The 19,479-nt window shown below is 47.8% G+C and overlaps 1 protein-coding gene across 1 annotated transcript in view; it reads left to right on the top strand.

The window, feature by feature from the left end:
- The window catches only part of BCOR (BCL6 corepressor), a 65,594-nt gene extending 50,893 nt beyond the window's left edge, over positions 1-14,701 (top strand). The window contains 5 exon segments of the mRNA XM_054205557.1: positions 3,742-3,908; positions 10,624-10,769; positions 11,966-12,043; positions 12,255-12,405; positions 13,581-14,701. Of these exon segments, the coding sequence (XP_054061532.1) occupies positions 3,742-3,908; positions 10,624-10,769; positions 11,966-12,043; positions 12,255-12,405; positions 13,581-13,875 (837 nt within the window). The 3' untranslated portion in view covers positions 13,876-14,701.
- The last annotated feature ends 4,778 nt before the right edge of the window (positions 14,702-19,479 follow it).

Raw genomic sequence — 19,479 nt, 5'->3', positions numbered from 1 at the left:
GACCGATGCTGAAGTGGCAGCGCTGGATGCTCATGGGCGCATGGGGGGCTTCTTGTCGCTGCTGCGGTGACAGCCAGCAGCCCTGTGGCCCCTCGCCAGCCCGACAGCAGAAGAGGCAAATGAGTCTGCGCCACTGGGGCCGTGGCTTGCGAAGGGACGCCGAGTGCTGGTGCAGGACTGGGGGCTGGAAGTGGCTGGCAGCCGTGAGGCACCGGCGAGCCCTGATGGTGGCAGGGATGCTGTATGGGGCAGAGCAGCAGCGAGCCCTGACGGCATCAGGGATGCTGTATGGGGCAGAGCAGCACCAGCATCTCTGCCCTGAGGCCAGTTGAGTTCGTGCCTGCCCTTGGCAGCCTGCCTGCCTGTGCAGGAGGGATGCCCTGCAGCTGTGCAGAGATCCCACCCCAAACCCAGAGCTGCTTTGGCACGCAGAGATGCTGGCGAGCTGTATATATCGCTCTTGGACCCGTGGGGAGCCCAGATGCTGCTCGCTCAGGTGTCTCTGCCCCACTCTTAATTGCACAGTATGGATGCACCTCAGATAGTTGCAGGGAGGGACACAGACACACAGAGTTAGGATTTTGTGTGTAAAAGCTGACGTGAGAGTGAAATGTTGAAGGACAAATGTGGCTTGTGTCTGGAAGGACAAATGCGGCTTGTGTCTGGCCAGATAAATTGCAGGGCCGCAACCAGCAAGGCTACTTAAAGACAGTGCGGCAAATGGTCTTTGGCTCTGGAAATCCATATGGTCTGAGGAAGACCCTGCCGAAGCCGGTGGGAAGCTCTGCCTTTCCTTCGCCAGGCTTCTTGCGCCAGGCTGTGCTTCATCGGGATGTTAGCAACCCATCCCAGTGTACGGGCGCTCTCAAATCCATTCTGTTTTCCCCATTTGAAACAAATGACTTGAGATAATAGTAGTCTTAAAACTGTAATTTACTTTTCGTGAAGGGGGAATTATAGGGAGCGTAAAGTCTTTTGGGGAAAAAAATTACAGAAGGCTTGCGTAATGAATTTGATGGGAGAGGAAACACTGGCTGTCTTTGTGCTGCTTGTTGCTTTTTGGTGTGTGTGTCTGGATGTGGAAAGTTCTCTGGTGAATTTGGGATTAAGTCCTGCCTGGGAAGGCAGTGAAATCAGAGGAATGTGCGGTGTGTGGTAGGGGAAAGATGGTGTTTGTTTCCAGGGGCTTCAAACACTCATGGAGACAGGCTTTATCCAGGCAGGGGGAGAGGGTTTGCCCTGGGGATGCCTCACATGAAGGTCTGGCCCGGTGTCCCTGGTGGCATGGGAGCAGGAGCTCCTGAGCATCATCCTGCCCTTGTGCAGTTCCCCTGGGGCTCCCGCACCCCGCCGGGGGACGAGCATCACTTGTGGGGTTTGGCAGGGTGTTACGGGGAAGCGTTACAACTGGGCTTGCCCATGGGCTGTGTTTCGGGGTTGGATGGAGGGAAGTAGTGCTTCTTGGTGGCAGCATGTGTGCCCAGGGCATGGGGGATACCCAGGGCATGAGGGATGCCCAGGGGGATGCTGACCCCGTCCCTTGGAAAAGGGGCAGGAGCTGCTGCAGAGCACGGGTGGGAGAGACGAAAGGGAAGGGCACCTCTTCGTAGATGAGGATGGAGTGTGCGTGTTTGCACGCACCTTTTAACGCTGGCTGTTCGCAGTTGGGGTAACAAACTGCAGGCAGCAGAAGTGGCGGTGGCACAGATCGTGGACTTTTCCTGCTCGCTTGACTCTTTGGATTAACTGCGAGTGATTTTCAGATTGCTGGTTTGAATAGAGCACCTGAACAGACATTAAATTGCCTGGTGGCACTTTCGCAGCCTTTCTCTAACGTTAGCGAGAGATGCTTATGAAACCAAAAGTGTGTTTGTGCCACCACGTGTTCCTGTATTCGGCAGTGATGGCTAATTTTTTTGTAAATTGAATAAATCATGTTAAAAAAAGTTAATGAGGCATTTAATTAATTAACAATGTAGAGTTTTATGGTCTTTATGGTTACATTTTGTGGTTAATGACATTCTTCTTATAGCCTCTTAACACAGAATTGCCCGACAAAATTAGCCTTTTTGTCCAGTAGCAGGTATTCCACCCTAGGACGATCCTTTCCTATTTACAAAAATAGATGAAAGGTCTTTATTTTGAGTTGCTGAATCTATTTTAAATGGTAACTGCATGCTAAAAGTGGAGCCGAGAACGGCAGCTGCTTCTGCTGCCTATATCCATCTGCTAATTTGCCTGGCGGGGTGGTCTGGTTTTGAAGGAAAATTCATACCTCCAGGGTATAATTTTGCACAGCCCTTTCTGACAGGGCTGGAGCCGAGCGCAGGGTAAAAAGCAGCCGTTTGGGAGCGATTTTTGGCCTTTGGGCTGATGAGCAGACACATGAAGAGGCCCTGTTCGGCGAGAGGCGGGACTGCGGGGATCCCCGGTTAAAGCGGTGCGCGCATCAGGTGTAGGTGGCGGACCGCTCCGTCCCGGCAGCAGATGATGGGGGTGCTCTGGCGCCTGGGACGGGCAGCTCATTAGCTCCCTCCCTTTAGCCTGGTTAGCGAGGGCCTGCTAAAAGAGCAGCTTCATGCTGTATCCTGGATACCAGCTCTCGGGTCAGGTAATACCCAGAGCACAGATTATTGCGGGCTTTCCGGTAGATTTTGAAATGGGAAGAATAAATGCATCGCACCCGGCGGTTGTTTTATTCTCTTGTTTTTGGCAAAGCAAGCACTCGCCCCCTCCACACCTCCATCCCGCTTTGTGAGGATGTCGCTCAAGCCTTCCGAGAGGAGCAAATGCAAAATTAATGGCTTGCCGCTAATCTGAGAACGTGGGGGCTATTTTATACATGCAGCATCACTTAGAAATGTGTTTGGGTGTTGTTTTCTTTTTCTTTTTTCTTTTGCATCTGACACAAATAGAGAACGACTTGCACCATCCTAAATTTTTGGTTGAGTGATGGAGCAGTCATTGTTTCAAGGCCGCACGGCAGCGTAGAGCTGAGTCTGGCCTAGGCTCTCGACCGTGGTATATTTGACTGCAAGATGAATTGTGTTAAATTCACATGGCTTCCCACGGCACCGGGCTCGTTACTGGAACCTGGCGCCTGGCTTTAGTTCTGCATGCAGAAAACCAGGGTGGGTGAAAATGGGATTTCCCCGATCTTGATGGAGCCGGGCTTTTTTTTGTTGTTGTTGTTTGCCGGTAGCAAACCGTCCTTTGTGTGTCTTAAATGTGTTTTGTTTCGGGTCATGCGCTTTTTCTTTCTATAATCAAACTGACGTCGGCTGTGCTGCTGTTGTGTTTGCAGAATTTTCTGCTAAAAAATGCAGCTGTAAGAGTAAAAACCTTCCTGCTAGCTGTACACGTGGAAGTTTTGAGAAATGGAAAGCAGTGAGTTTTGTCTGCGAAAGTTGCATGTTCCCCCGCTGCGACGATTCCTGGCATGTTGGGGGCTGCAGGAAGGTCCCTGCGGGACGTGGAGCTCTCAGTGCTGCTTCGCCTAAGCTAGTCTGCTCGTGGGAAGTCGTGCTCTCTGCTCTGTCTCCTGAATAAGCACGACTTTCAGTGGCTCCCCCTTTTCTTTTCCTTTTGACTGACCCATTTCGAAGAGAGTAACATGGGCATATCGTGGGGATTTTGTGTTTTTGCCTTTTTTCCCCCTTCCTTTTCAAGAAGGAAGAAGAAATCTGTGCGTCTCCGCAGCAAGAAATAACTCGGTGTATCTGTTTTTCCTCCTCCTTCCAGGAAGTGGTTCTGTATTGTTTGGAAAACAAGGTGTGTGATGTGAATCATCGTGACAACGCGGGTTACTGTGCCCTGCACGAGGCGTGCGCCAGGGGCTGGCTGAGCATCGTGCGGCATCTCCTTGAGTACGGGGCTGACGTCAACTGCAGCGCTCAGGATGGAACCAGGTTAGCAGCAACCCCCCCCGGCCCGACATCGGGACGGTCACCACCACTGGGCAGCGGTTTCTTTGGCCACGGTGGCGGGAGAAAGCAATCCCTTGCTTCTTTATCCTCCTCTTGGACCACCCCCTCCCCCCCCATCCTGCATGAGACCCCCAAAGTGGGTGACGCATGGTGGCTTCCTCATTGCTGGTCCTTGGGCAGGAGAATGCAGGACTGGGTGACCTCCTCCTCCGCTCTCCGGTTAATGAAGCGGTGGGGGTACACTTTTGGTGTGACTCGAGTTCAGCCGTCGTTATTTTATTATTTTTTTTTTTCCTCTGGGAATTTTAATACGTTTGTTTTCGTTTGTTTTGTTTTTTATTAAAGAGTTTGTGGAATTCCCAGCTGCAGGGCAGGAAGGAGCGGTACCTGAGCTGCAGCCCTGCTCTTGGGCGCTCCGGGTCCTTTGGGTTGTGCCACTGGAACGGGCTTCGCCTCGTTAGCGGGGTTAATTGAAGAGCACTTCCAGCGTTTGGCGGCGACTGGGTGTGCGAGTCCTGTATACGCTACGTGAAAATGTTGTTTTGCTGAACTGTTAAATTCTATCCGCTCATTTGATTATTTCGGAGTTATTTTTGTTTATCTCGAATTTGGCTTTTTTAGTTTCCTTCACAAAATAGTAGGTGTGCTTAGTTCCCATAGCTTTTCTTCTTTTTTTTTTTTTTTTTTTTGGCTTTGTGGAGCCCGAAATGCTGCTCCACACCTTTTTAAACTTCTTATGCATCTCCTAAAGTACCTCTTTGACCACCTCTGCGGGGCTGACCTTGGGATAACTTTTCCTCAGCATATGCAGAACGTTATCCAGTCTATGCGTTTTGGGGATGGGTCGCTTTGTATTCTGCCAGGCTCCTGCAGCTTGTTATCTTAAATGGTTTATCGCGTTCACTATCACCATCCAAATAGCCAGGGAGATAAAATTACCATAACTAAGAGTCTGCCTCTTTTGTTTTTGAGCTCTTTATTTATTAACTTGGGAAGGGAGGAGTCGGGGAAAACAATAGTCCCAAGAGGGCCGGTTAGGATGGTCCATTAGAGGTTCATGATGGTCAGTTGTTACCGGCCCATCACGGCCCAAAGGAGACGTTTCTGGAGAAAGATTGAAATTCTGGCTGGATTGTCAGATTCCTTCTCCATCTCCCACTTCTTTGTAAGAAGTCTGAGCTCTCTAGGCTTACAAACAGCCCTGCATTTTCTGCTGTCTTCAGCTTTAATAGGTGACCTATGCAACAGCGGCCACTTGCCATAAAAAGAATCCTAAATTATTTTTGTGTCACTTGCTGGAATAACCTCTATAGAAAATTAACCCCAGGAAGTTTCTGACCAGTCTTAATCACCCGCCAGTTCAGAGTCCACATTTGATATCGATTCCCAGATGGAGCTGATTTTCAGGGATGAAACTTGGCTTGTGTACCCTGAAAAGTTGTTTTGGGGAAAACGCATTTTAGAAATGAAAATGATAGTGGTCTGATCATAGACAGTAATGTCAGAACTCAGCTTGCGTTTCCCTTTCTTTTCTGATGGCAGACTTGTTTTTCATTTGAAAAGCTGCCCAACAGACAGCGTGAATCCAAAACGCGTTTAATACACAGATGAAAGAGGGTCAGGCTGCCTTGAGTTGGGCAGGACAGAAAGCAGAAGTTTCTGTAAGAAACTTCTGATCGGTGTTATCACCGGCCTTTTGGTGGGGCCAGACTTCTTGGTCGCTGTGGAGTAAATCACGACATTCACAAGACAAATCCTGTTTCTTTGCTGAACCTTCAATAAGTTTTTCTCCTTTAGCTTTTAGGAGGAAAGAAGTGTCAGTCTTCTTCAAACTGTGTTGCTTTTTAAATTAAAATTCCTGAACGTTGTCACCCTTTGGAAAGATATTAAAATCTTAAACCAAAACCAAACAAATCTACCATCAAAGACTTCTCCCCCTTCCTTGCTTTTTAAACTACACTGTATAGCCCCCTCTGCCACCTCACAAGCCCAGTAGCCAAAGACATTTCTGGTTGTGCTGGAGGCTCTCAAGTCTCCAGACAATAACAGTGGAAGTGTTTAGTTCTGTACAGCCAGTTAACGTAAATCCACATAGAGGAGTGATGTAACTGCACAGGCTGTGATGTAACCGCGTACGCCGCGTTCATCAGCGTGGCAGCCTGGGGTGTCACTTGGATCCCAGCCGCCTGACACTTCAGTCTGCGTTACTTGCTGCCTGCCGCCTCTGCGGTCAGCATTTTTGGGAGGACACTCTCTGAAAAGTTGTGGCAAGTGTGAGGGTATGGCTTCAGTCTGAACAACATGTCCATCCGAACGGGAAGGATGTCGGAAAGTTCTGCCAAGTCGGTGCATCTCGCTGTTCAGTCCTGTTAGAAGTGCAGGTGCTCAGATCGATGTGGCGGTTTTGCATGCGTGCGTTTAAGTTCTGAAAGTGAAGCAAAGACCTGAGCCACTTGCTTTGGTGTTGCCTTTAATGTACCTACACAGCCAGTCTGTCCTGAGTTCAGTAGATAAGGTGAGGTAGGCTTTTAGCCTCTGGTTTCTGATACTGTCAGAAGTGCCCTACTGCAGTGGCAGGACGAGGAGGTGACGGCGTTTTAGGGGTGTAGGTGTGGGGCAGTCCTTCCCTTCGCCCTGCCTGCACACCTACTGCTGCCAGCAGCGCGCCATGTCCCTCTGTCTGCCCTAGTCGCAGCACATCTGTCTGGCCAGGCTAAATATGGCCTGTCTTCTGTGTTTTTCCCCTGAAACTCCATGCTGGTGATGGCTCTCCAAATGCAGCGCCTGCAGACCCTGAATACACAGCATTCTGCAGCTGAATTAGTGGCTAATCAAAGATTATTGTAGAACGGGGCGAGATCTTTAAGACCTGTCTCAGAGGTGCCACAGTCACTAAGGGCTCTTAATCGTCTTACCTATAAATAATAATAGACTGTACTTAAGAGGTGAGGGCTTTCCTTCCCTGACAGGACCCGGGTAGCTCGACAAGGGGCGTTTGATGACCTGCGCTTGACATTGGCAAGGATGGTCGCCGGTGTCTTTGGCCTTATCTCCTTGTTCTTCTCCTCGTACCTCGGCAGCATGCCCTGGCTGAACCCGGCGCTGCTTTAAAAACAAAGCCGCATGCTAAAAATACAGGCATCTCCCGCCTGTTAGCGAGGCCTCTCCGTTGCTTCAGAGAGTTCGTTCGCCCGATCTGCTCTCCGCAGCCAGTTTTGCTTTATCCTTCTCGCTGGCGGCTGATGAGCTCAGCCTTTTTTTTATTTTTTCCCTGGGAGGACCATGCCAAGATGGCTCTCTTCCTGCGGCCTTTCAGCTGGTCTTGGCAGAGCGGTACCCTCCGGCAGCTAATTGCGTTAAAGAAGAGGCAGCCGGCATCGCTGCCCTCCTGCAACTTGTGCCTGGCCTCTTCCGTGGGGCAGCGTTGCATAATGGAGTAGATGGAAGCAAAAATAAAACCCCGAGATACGGCATTGCTCAGCGAGTTACGAGACCTCTTATTGCCGTGAGGGAAATGCTGATGGTGCCTGAAAGGCTGAGAGCAAACCCTGACTGGTCTAAATAGTTTATAATTTTGGTGGTGGAATGATAAACCCCCAGTGAAATGTTTTCCTAACTCTAGTAGCGGTAAAAATAGTAGAAAGAATTCAACAGTACACAAGAGAGGGTTGAGATGCGTGTCTCCTGTAGGATATTGCAGCTCTCGAATGTCCCCGGATCCTTCTGGGGCCTTTCGAAGGGTTTGTTTTAGAAATGAGCTGTACCACTGTTAACTGTACCATTAGGGATAGAGAGTATTTATTTCCACGATGCGCAGGGCGGAAAAGATTATATGGGCAAAGCAGCCCAGGAGAGGACTCCCAGGGATCTTTTTTTCACATCTGAAAAAGTTGCCGTCTCCACTAGTCGCTTCTGCATCCTACAAAGAAGATGCCTAAGCTCTGCCAAGACTGAAAAATACTCCCTCCTCTGCTGGCCCTGGTGGGCGAAGCAAACGTGTAGCTGTGCCTTTGCATGGTCCCTCTCGTGAGCTTGCCAAGAGGCTGTGCTAGCCAATAATAGTCTGTCAGCGCTCTGTTACTGCCTTTTCCCCCCTGCCTTATCTATGGGGAATCTCCGCCCCCCCCCCCCCCCAGTGTTTTCTTTCGTTCCTTCACTTCCTTCTATTTATTGTTCCTCCTTCCGCATGGCTTTACTGCGTCTTTCCTTCCCCATGCCTCTATAAAGTCCCCTCTTGTGCCCGGGGCAGCCTCTCTGTGCTCTGGCAGGCGACAAAGACGAGTCTGCCTGCCCCCCCTGCCTGCCCCACTGCCCCTGCCCCTTTCTGCGCCACCACGCTGGGCTGGGTGACCCGTAGGAAGGGAGAGGGGGTCCCATCCCGGGGTTACAGCCCATGCGCTGTGATTTTTTCCTTCCCGGGGAATGCCCAGGCGCCCTTTAATAAACTCGGCCGGGTGTCGTTAAATCGATTGAAACGCTGAGCGGTGATTTAGATGCTGTTTTTAATAAGTTAAGGGATCATCTTGAATTCATTACTGCTTCAAAAGCCACTTAGGTAAGTCAGCTTAAAAAAAAAAAAACCAAACCAAAAAAAAAAACAAATGAGAAAACCCACAAACCAATAAACCCACAACTCTTTCCACCCCCCACCCCCCTGAACCAGAAAATGCTAATTCTGAAATAAAATGGAAAACAGTTCGAAATTAAAGACTCCAGTGAAGTGAGGGAGTGGGGGAGAAATAGCGTCCCCAGCATTTGGCGGCAGCCATAACTCTCATCTGTCCCCGCTGCCTGTTGCCAGACTTGCAGCCAGGGATGCGGCGTGCCCGGTGGGGGACAGGAGGGTTTGCAGTAAGGCTGACCTTTCCCGCTGTAGATGCTCGGGGTGTCATGACCCGGCAGCTCGGGCCTTGGATGCTTGCTGACAGCCAGAAACACCTGATACTTCTTCAGCCTCCCCCTCAGCACCCCTGTTATTTGCTACCTCTTGCGTTGTATCGCCTGGGATGCTTAGCACTGGCCGGATCCTGGATGCGCTGGTTCCTCTCTAGTCTTAAAATCAGCATGTGGCTTTCCAAAGAGCAGCACATCAGGCTTTGAAGGTCTGCAGGTGTTGTGCTCTCTGGTGCCTGGGGGTCTGAGGGGTGGCAGGAGCTGGGTTGAGGACTGTGCTCAGCAGCTTGAGGATCACCTCCTTGACTGCTGTCTTGGTGGCCTGGGGTGTGCAGGAGGCAGGCAGGGCGGGATGAGCCCTCTATCCGTAGGGAACGAGCCTCAAACTCTCCAAGTGCATCTTCTCATGTCCGTGTAGCATGCATATGTCAAAACCAAAACTGCATACAGCTTTCCAGCAAGATGGGGGCAAGCCACAGGGCTTCACTTGTGACAGATGTTAATTGCCCTAAATCACAGCCTACTGGAAAGGACTTGGAATAAACATACCTGGAACATATTTCTTATTGAGAGGGACCAGAGTCCTCCTCCCACCGGCAGTGCTATGTGATGGATGGGAAAAGAGTGGTGTGCCTTCCTCTTCCGGCTGGTTTGATCCTCCCCTCTGCCCTGAGCTCCTGTGGATGCCATTCCGTACCAAAGTGGTGGTGTCATAGAGGGGACGTCACCGTGTGCGGCAGAAGGAGTGTTGGGATGTGGCCTCCTTGCAGGAGGGAGTTTCAGCTAAAGTCCTTTCTTACTTCTCTTACCTTTTAATATATCTGTTTGAGAGCTTGAAAGTCTTGTTGGGGGGCGGCGGTGTTGAGAGCCTGAAGGAGGAGGAGTGTAGGTGGAGTTGAGTTGAAGTGCCACCATCGCTGGCCTTCGAATTTGACTCCCCTTTCAATTCCCTGCTCATCGCTCTCTAAGGAAAAGATGGGATTTTTAACACATCTTCATTAGTCTGAAGGGTAATATGTTCTGCTTCCAGACAACTCCCCGTTACGTATAATCAATTTTAAAGGCAAAAGTTAATGCAATTTGTAATTAGCGATGAGGAATTCTAAACCCGGAATTGCAGGCATGTGTATTAATGAATAATCCTTCTGTAGGCTCACAAAATCTATGTCTGAGCTTGTATAGATTGCTCACGCCGCGTAAAATGTGTTAATTTCTGGGTGGACTAAACTTAAATAACATGTTTTTCTATTCTCCGAGTATAAGGGTTGTATTGTGCTGCAAATATATTCGCAAGTACTGTTTAAAGAGGATATCGCGCGGAAGTTTAATTCCTAGCAAATTTTCATAACTTACGTCTGTGTACATAATTTAGGAGCTTTGGGTAACTGATTTCCGTGCTTGCCCAGAGGCAGGCTGAATGAGCCCTTACTCCACAACATGCCGTTAAATTGGCAGAGATTTGGAATGGTAGAGTGACTTGCAGCAAAATTATGTTTGTGAGGCTTTACGCAAACTCCTGCTTTCTGTTACAGCGGTGTAATTATTTTACTGGCCCTTGAAATATGTACGGCAACGAATAGACGCAGCAGAAATATCTGCCCCGAGCAGTCTGACTGTGAAAAGACAAGAGGGGAGGGGATGATGCGCAAGTAAAACAGACAATAAGATGACTGGCAGCTGTATTAATAGCGTTATTTGCTATAAATAACTTTGATCTGAAGTCAGAAGTTTCTTGTCAGACGCATTTGCATAATACTGTTGAGTCAAAGTGTAACGCTGTGATCGTTTTCTTATTTCCCCCTAGACCAATCCATGACGCGGTCGAAAACGATCACTTGGAAATTGTCCGCCTGTTACTGTCTTACGGTGCTGATCCAACGCTCGCGACCTACTCTGGGAGGACCATCGTGAAAATGACCCACAGTGAGCTCATGGAGACCTTCCTCACAGGTCCGTAGCCACGTTGGCGTGGGGCTTTGCTGGTTGTGGCAAATGGGGGGAGGTTCGCTGGCCCCCCCAAAGTCCCCCCTGCCTGCCGGGGATGGCTCCATGCCGAGGAGCGTTAGGGTAGGTGGCAGGAGCTCCCTCTCTGCCCGCAAAAACCCCAGCGGCTGCAGCTGAGAAGCATAGCCATGCATGGGGGCTCCTTCTAATTGAAACTCTTAATAAGTCATAAGGATTATGCCACTATCAGATTTGGTAGGTAGGTAGGAGGTCAGCAGGCTGTTTTGGTGCCTTCCGTTTTCTGCTTGAAATGAAAATAAGAAAGTTGCCAAATGGAATAGCTGTTTGTTAAACAGAGTCATGTTTTCCCATGGTCTTACTTTTTGTCCTTCTAGTACTTGTCTTTTTGCAAGTTCTGCCTCATTTTGTATCTGAAATGCTGTAAAACTATATTAAAGGCTCTTGTCTTAAAACATGTCCATGTTCTAACAGGGTTTTAGGTTTTTTCCTGTTTGTTTTGGATAAAGAGCCTTGCATTCCCTAGTAACTTACCTCTGAAAACGTTTGCAGTGTTCACAGTCAATGAGTTTAAGTACTCACCCACTTACCTCTTTAAATGGTGCAGTGTAGAAAGCGCATAGGTGTACCAGGACTCCAGTAAAGTCCAGTATCTTGGACTTCTTATCATCCTGAGCCCCGGTATCTTTTCGTCAACTCAACTAGAAAATCTCCCAAATTATATCTGTAGAAAAGAATTGCACCCTCTGAATGTTATCTGTGTGGAAAAACCCTTTCCATCGGTTTCTTTGGGGCCACTGTTTCACCCCCAAGTTGGCGTCCACAATAACTGTGCGGGCTAAAAAGTGTGGTACATCCTATCTTTCCCAAAAATAAAACGTCCCTCTCGGTTTCTGAAGCTTAAGGTTGTGTCCCTGTTAGACCTTGGGTGATTATTTGATGTGGCGGGTCATTATTTGATGTGATGGGAGAAAGAATGCAGGAGAAAAGCGAATTCCAGGAATATTTGCGAGAGTGGTGTGTATATGCTGTTGTTTGTAGCAGGTGCCTCAGGAATTCGGTGTGGGTTTTTTTGATGGAAGGTATGGAGGATGCATAGTGAGACTGCATGACACACGGTCTGCTAAACTTGCCAGCTTTTTGTTCTCATCAGTATGTTTTTGTTGTTGTTTTTTCCTCTCCAGAGTATTTAACTGACCTGCAAGGTCGAAGTGTTGATGACCCTGGTTTGTACTGGGATTTCTATGGCAGCTCTGTGTGCGGTGAGCAAATGTTACCCTTTATTTCTTTGTATGCGGAGACTTTCAAAACATGCGGCACGTGGGGGTGGGGGCTGTTTTGTTTTTATGGTGGAGGAAGTGAGGAAGGAAGCGAACTGATTTTATTTACAGATCACGTTATTGGAAGAAAAAGCAAGACCTGCAACAGTCTCTCTTCAATGCTGACTTGGCACCTTTATTCAATTTTATTTAGATCCGAAAGATGAGTCTGGATTTGACATCTTGGCAAATCCTCCTGGCCCAGGTGATGAAGATGAAGACGGCTTTAGCGATGTGTTTGAATTTGAATTTTCGGATGAGCCTCCCTTGCCGTGTTACAACATTCAAGTGTGTCTCTCTCAGGGGTAAGAACAAATACAGGGTTTGGGGTAAAAATAGCTGAGACGATCTGCTTGGGGTGGCAGCAGTTTGTGTCTAGGGGGAAATGCGTTGCATTTATCTAACGTAAATGAGAGAGCAGTACTGTAACTGTTGGGCTTTTTAGAAATAAGCTCATGGGAGGTAAAGAGGGGGAAAAGCTGTCGTGTCAGGGCTGTGTTTTGAGTGCCGTACTCCTGAGCTGAATGAATGATATTTGGACGTAGATAGATTCCTTCCCTCACCCCAGGCAGGCATCTTGGTCTAACACCCCAAAATACAAGTGCTTCAAGCGCTTAAATTTGGATATCATGTTTCTAGGTGTTCTTTATTTAATGGGCTTTTTTTTTTTGCTGAGTGGACACGCTTTTGTGGATGACGAAATGACACTGTTACTGCTCTTCTAGAATTTGCAGCAAAACTGGTTTAAAGCCCTGAATCATATCAAAGAAATAAACATCTTGCAGAAGATACTATGATACTTAATAATAAACAAAGACCTGGAAAATTTTATTATCTGTTCTATTCAAGATATAAATTAGCTTCATAAACAGCTGCCGTTTGTCATTTGCATCAGTTTTGATGACAGCTGTGGGAAAAATAGTATTAAATATTAATCATGCAGGAGTGTGGGTTTTAGCGTGTTCTTATTATTTGGGTGATGGGTATAACTTAAGTTCTCTGAAGTGGGCAAATGCAAAGATTGCATTAAAAAGTTGTATTCTTAATCTGTGAAGAAACCCCTCTGCTGACTTGTATTTAATACTGGCATCTCTGGAAGTCAGCGGTGCTGAGATTTCTGATTATAACTCTAGGCCATCTCCTAACTTGCTAAATGGGAGTTGGGCTCAGCCTGGTGAACCTTTAACCGTGCGAGCAGCGGTCGGGATGGCCGCTGACCCACACGCGTGCTTACAAACCTGGGGTTTATAGGCTCCAGTGCCCGCTGCGTGCCTGATCCCCCTCCTTCCCCAAAGCTGCGGGCAGCAGTATTACGAGTAAATGCATACGCGCCTGTGCATCTGTTATATTCCACCTCCTGGGTCTTGATTTCAGGGGGCTTGTTTGTGCGGGGATGGTCGGGGAGGGTTTGTCACACAGCGTCAAGGCGGCCATGACTTGATGTCGGTTGTTGGAGCCTCTTTCTCCTTTGCTTCCACAGACCACGAAACTGGCTTCTGCTCTCGGACGTGGTGAAGAGGCTAAAAATGTCATCTCGCATCTTCCGCTGCAACTTCCCCAATCTGGAAGTCGTCACCATCACGGAGGCAGAGTTTTACAAACAGACTTCCCTCAGCCAGTTGTTCTCTTGCGCTACGGACCTTGAAGCTTTTAACCCGGAGAGCAAAGAGCTGTTGGACTTGGTAGAGTTTACAAGCGAACTCAAGACTTTGCTGGGCTCCTCGCTTCACTGGTTGCATCCGCACGAGGACCCTCCCTTCGACATCCTCTGGTGAACCATCAGGCCATTTAATGTACAGTGCTCTATACAGTTACTTCTTTATGTATATGTGTTCAAAATGCAATTGTTTCTGTAAAGAAAGGACACTATTAAATATGAAAATATCTTTCCTTTATATAAGAGATCTGAATTCCAGTTGGATGGATTTTGGAAGAATTTTTTTTTAACTTCAATCAGTTTTTACAAAATTGTTATATAATGTTTCTTTAAATGCACACAGGCTTTGGGATAAGTTTGTTATTACTCGGAACACATTTTTTTTTTAAAGAACACACCCACACATTGACTTTGTTTCATACAAAGCACTGATTACACAGAACAGACTTTTTCTAGGTGATGTGATCAAAGTCGTGTGGCTTGTTTGGGAGATAGAATTCGGTAAGGCACTTGGTGATATTATTTTTGTTTTTTTGTTTACAGAATTACCTGCTTTGGCCAGGTAAGCACTATTGAATATAATTCAATAGTTTGTAATATAAATTAAACCATATCCATACGCATCAACTAATTGTAAGAACTTTTATATCCTAATTTAAAAGCTGTGAAATTTAGTTTTCACACATCAAACCGGATTGTTTATATATGTTTAAACATTTTATGCTCTTTATTTAAAGAAGACTTTGAACTATTTTTTCTGTACCTTGTAAAATATTGAAAAACTAACATATGTTGAAGTTGCTTGAAACTGTACATAAACTAAATTTTCTGAATTGTGTGTTTATGTTTGAGATCTGTGTTTTAACTTTGTAAGTAAATCTCCTGCCTTTGTATTTATATTTTACAAAAATTTTCTTAAAGGCAATAAAACTGTTGAGAAATGAAGAGGCTAAAGTGACTCCCATTAATTCCGTGCCTGGTTGCGAAATGAGCTCCGACTCATTAATGTTTATGAAAGGAGGCTCCGCGTGCGGTTCCCGAAGCGGAGCGGAGCTGGCACAGGTGCCGGCGAGCAGCTGATGAAATCTGAGGTAGAATCTGCATCGGCTTTCTGAATTCAAGGTTACAAGAAAACATCGAGCGGGTGCCTTTTGTGGGACAGAGGTTTAAAAGCGGTATTCAGAATTCTTTCTGCGCCGCCTTTTAGTTAAAGAATTGTGAATAGGTTCAATTATTTTCCCTCCTTTGTCATCATTTTAAGTTGAATCGACTGAATTCTCTTTTCAGTGGTGTCTGCAGAGGGGAGGAAGATAGTACCAGGGAAAATGCTTTAGTTTTAATTTGGAGCATTAAAGCTATAAGCAGGCTTTAGGGGGATCTAAAGACACAGTGACCAGAATGTCACTTCTACACAGCTTGGGACCTTGCATCTAAGAGACTGGGCTTCCTGGGCTTGGGCAGGCCTTCTCTTGAGGGTCCGGCTCTGCCCTTCCCCTTGTGGAAGGAAGTTCTTGCTGGGAACCAGAACTCTTTGAGTTTTGCTTTGGGTCTGTTTTTAATGCTAGTTTGTCCTGTGATCGCCAAACGCTTCAGCTGAGATGTTTAAATCGCGCTGCTCTTCTGATGAGGGCTAGGACATCCACCAAAAGTGTCTCCAGCAGAGCACCTGGTCCATCTGAGAAAAGCATCTGGAAAAAAGTTTCTCCATCTGGAGCAGTGAGGCTGAGAGGCTTTGATTAACAAACAGCATACTGCAGGTTAAATCTTTGCTCTTGGGGGGGCTTAAGAAACAGTGCAGATTACCCTCATCCTGAAGGCAAGAGAATGACGCCACATTCCTGAAGGTGTCCCAGAGGGAAAGACGTAGAGCTTCTTGTGGTGTGTTGCCATCGAGTCTTTTGACAAATGTTTGTAGTGTGTGGCTTGCAGTGGGACTGCTTCTGGGGGTTAAGGTGGTTTTGTGGCTGAGCCAAGAGACGAGAGAGAGCTCCGACAGCTGTCTGCTGCTGGCAGCTGAAGTCCCGTCTCCCCACTGGACAGGGAAATTTTAGTCTTAAGACAACAACCGACATCTTTCACCAGACTTTGGATAAGGATGATGATGGTGTCTTCTGTGCGGCTTACATGCACACCCTGGGTTTCATTTTATGCCAGCCTCCAGCTCTGCAAGGAACTGAAACAGACGTCCCTGGTCTCCAGTGCCGGCTGTTTTTAACGCCTGGTTTTATCCTGAAAACAGAGGTGGGCCCAAAAAACTAAAGCAAGGGAGAACATTCAAAGCAATTGTTACAGACGCCTTTATCTGATCAGCTGCGTAATGTGCTTGGATGGTTTGAGCTGAGCATAAATCAGCTTCGTGCCACCTCCAGGGGTGCATGGCAGACACCTCGCTTCTTGCCGTGCCCTGCAGGCAAGCAGAAGGTTGACGCGGCTTCCTCTTTTGGCCGGCTCCTCCTCAAATGATCTTGAGCATGTGCTCTCCACACGTCTCCGCTTAGTCAGCTTTCCACTGGCTCCACCGAGTACAGTTGGGCCTTCTCCATGCTGGCGCTTGCACCCGTGCTCAAATACAGCAACAGCCTCATGCTGTTGTAATGCAAGCGTCTGCCTGCCCTGGGGCTTGAGCTCTAAACATAGGGCCATGGCGGGAACACCTGATCGGAGTGCTGTCCCTTGACATAACGCAACCATTTTATCTCTGGGATGTACTTTTTTAAAGAGACTTTGCTGTGCAAGGGTGCTTGAGAGAGAGCACGCAGGGTTCAGCGAAGGAGGAGGGCAGCATCGGCTGGCTTGGCCAACCATTTTCTGGGCGGTTTGGGAGAAATTGTCACAGGAGAGGCTGGCTGCACATGTAGTTCCATAGTCTCATAGAATGGTTTGGGTTAGAAGGGATCTTAAAGACCATCTAGCTCCAAAACCCATGCCGTGGCCAGGGACACCTCCCACTAGACCAAGCTGCTCAAAGCCCCATCCAGCCTGGCCTTGAACGCTTCCAGGGATGGGGCATCCACAGCTTCTCTGGGCAACCTGTTCCAGTGCCTCACCACCCTCACAGTAAAGAATTCCTTCCTAATATCTAATCTAAATCTACCCTCTTTCAGTTTGAAGCCGTTACCCCTCGTCCTATCGCTCTACTCCCTGATAAACCCTCGAGGTTTTACAGGAGGCAGGCCCAGGGGATAGTTACCCTGGGGATGGCAGCATGCCGACAAGGAACAAACTCGGTGACAGCAAGCCTAGGCGGGGGAGTGAAATGCTGTCTGCCTTGCCAACTCTGGGACGGGCTGAATCGTGCGCGGGGCAGAGCCGGGGACTGAGCCAGCTCCAACCAGCACGGCAGGGCAGGGCTGGGAGGGGGCTGATGTTCAGTATTTCAGCTTCTGGGCTGACGCCGGTCTCCTTTCTGTGCATCCTCCTTGGGCCAAAGATACTCGCTTCATGCCGCTGGCATCACTCCAGGTTATTAAAAAATAAGGAAAGAGAAACACAGCCTTTGGGGATGGTAAAACCCTGCCGATCCTGCGTCCTGCCTTCTGCAAGGTGAAAGTGCAGCGTTGATGCTGTTGGTGCCCAAGCCAGGGTGTTTTCCTCGAATTTCCCAGTTGTGCTGCCGCAGGGAGGTGCTGGAGAACCCCTGGTGCAATAAGTCCCATCTCCAAATAGAGGAAGCAGATGAGCCTCACTGAAGGGAGTTCCCTTTGTCAAACTTTTACTTGGTGCTGGCTGGGAAATCCCAGGAAATGCCTGGCTCCAGGCTGTCTGTCTAAGGTGGGGGGGAAGACGCAGCACAGGCAGTGCTGGGAGGTTTTTCCCCCAAGATAAGCCATGCTGCTGAGGACCGTAAAATATTGAACTCCTCCTTCGCTTTCTTGCCTTACCCGAGAGGACTGGGTTCTGCACAGTGGGGTCAGCCCCGGGTGTTTCCCATTTGGGTTATTTCTCACACCAGACACTCTTCTTGTTTCTTCTGCTTTACTGTTGTCTCCCCCTTTGGTGGCCTAGCTGGAGACTTGCGCCAAAGACACTGATACGGTGAGTGGCAAGCAAGGGCCAGAGGCGTTTCGTCCTTGTTTGTGCTCTTTGGGGAGCAATCTGCTAAAGGGAGAGCCCAGATGCCTGCTGGAAGCCCAGCTTCCAGTTTGCAGGACCACAGGAGCAGAATGGAAATTGTCTTCAGAACTGCTCCCAGGACCAAGCTCACTCCGTGAATCAAAAGAGTTTGAAGCTGACTCCTCCCTTCATTTCTGTGCTAAATAACAAAACTATAGATGAGACCCATCGTTTGTGCATTAATACGAACAAGGTGTCAGGGAGTGGTAAATCCAGCCAGCTGCCATTCCCAGGCTCTGCGGGGCTGCTGGTAAACATTCAGCATCGTTTCTTCAGTTCGTACAGGAAAAAGGCACACATTGCTACTTTAAACTTATACAGATGCAAGCTAACTGAAAAAAATAGTATTGTATCTGTTTAAAATTGTTTGCAGAACATTGTATTTTCATTTCAGTGTGGGTCCAGTGTTGGTAGGAGAGGGCTTGGCGCCACTACACAGGACAGAAGAGTTGAATGCCACACTCATGAAGACATACATTAGGTCTTTTCTCAATGTGTTTAGTCACCGTTGCATTTCTGCTAGAAGGAGGGGCAGGAGAAGAAAGTGACTGGAATCCAACAAGTTTCACTTTGTGAGCTTGTAGCGTTGGCAGAGGGAAAAAAATCCCCAAACAGATCTGAAGAAGTTCTGTTTAAGTACTGCGTCTAGATGTCCACGCCGTCTTCCCACCTACATCAGTCTTGCATTTCACCCGTTAGTGGGCTTTGCACAGATTCACCGTGATTGCAGAATGAAGAAATTGTATTTTCCTGAAAGTTAAGCGTGATGGATCATTAGGAGAAACGCTGCCTTCTACCCTTGGCGGTGCAGGCAGCGGGTTACTTATTTCTGGATTGCCAGACCCGAAGCAAACCTTGTCCACGCCATGTGCACATTTTGCTCCAGCGGATCGACGTGACTGTAGTCGGCTGCTCTCTTGAGCCAGGTATGAACCACAATTCTGCCACTAAATAGATTTTCCTTTTGTTGTCACATTAATTTGCAACTCATTAATAGTGACAGCAGTGAGGTACTGCATTGATGCAGATTTGCATATTCATGACCAACTTATTATTAAACAAATAAGATTTCCCTAGCTTAGGAAGCACCCAGAGTAATGCCACCTTGTGCATTATATCATCTTGGATGTTTTATTTTCTCTTTAATATGTTAATAGATGCAAGGGGTGCTCTTTTTTTAAGTAAATGTGCGTCTATAAAATAATATGTAATTTAAAATATCAGAATTGTTTAAATAGTAATCCATTAACAGACCTGCCAATAATTGAGCAGGAATACCTATTTAATGGACAAATCAATTAATCAATTCTAACTGCTGGCTTTGACGCCTGATGACCATAACTCAGGCAGTACGAGCAAGGCACAACCGACTCACTGCACCAGCGAGGTGAGCGAGGGGCAGACAGCTGATCCTGTGTTTTATGGTTCGTTACAGTCAAATTGTTTGGTTTTCATGGGTGCTTTTGTTTCTTCCCCCCTTAGAAGAGTGGTGGGAGAGAAAGTGAAGTCTGTGCCTGGCGTGATACCTGCTGCCATCTTAGAATAATAGAATCACAGGATCACAGAATGGTTTGGGTTGGAAGATCACCTAGTCCCAACCCCCCTGCCC

This window comes from Rissa tridactyla, chromosome 1, assembly GCF_028500815.1.
Source record: "Rissa tridactyla isolate bRisTri1 chromosome 1, bRisTri1.patW.cur.20221130, whole genome shotgun sequence".
NCBI lineage: Eukaryota > Metazoa > Chordata > Aves > Charadriiformes > Laridae > Rissa > Rissa tridactyla.
This window is presented reverse-complemented; position numbering and strand designations above follow the sequence as displayed.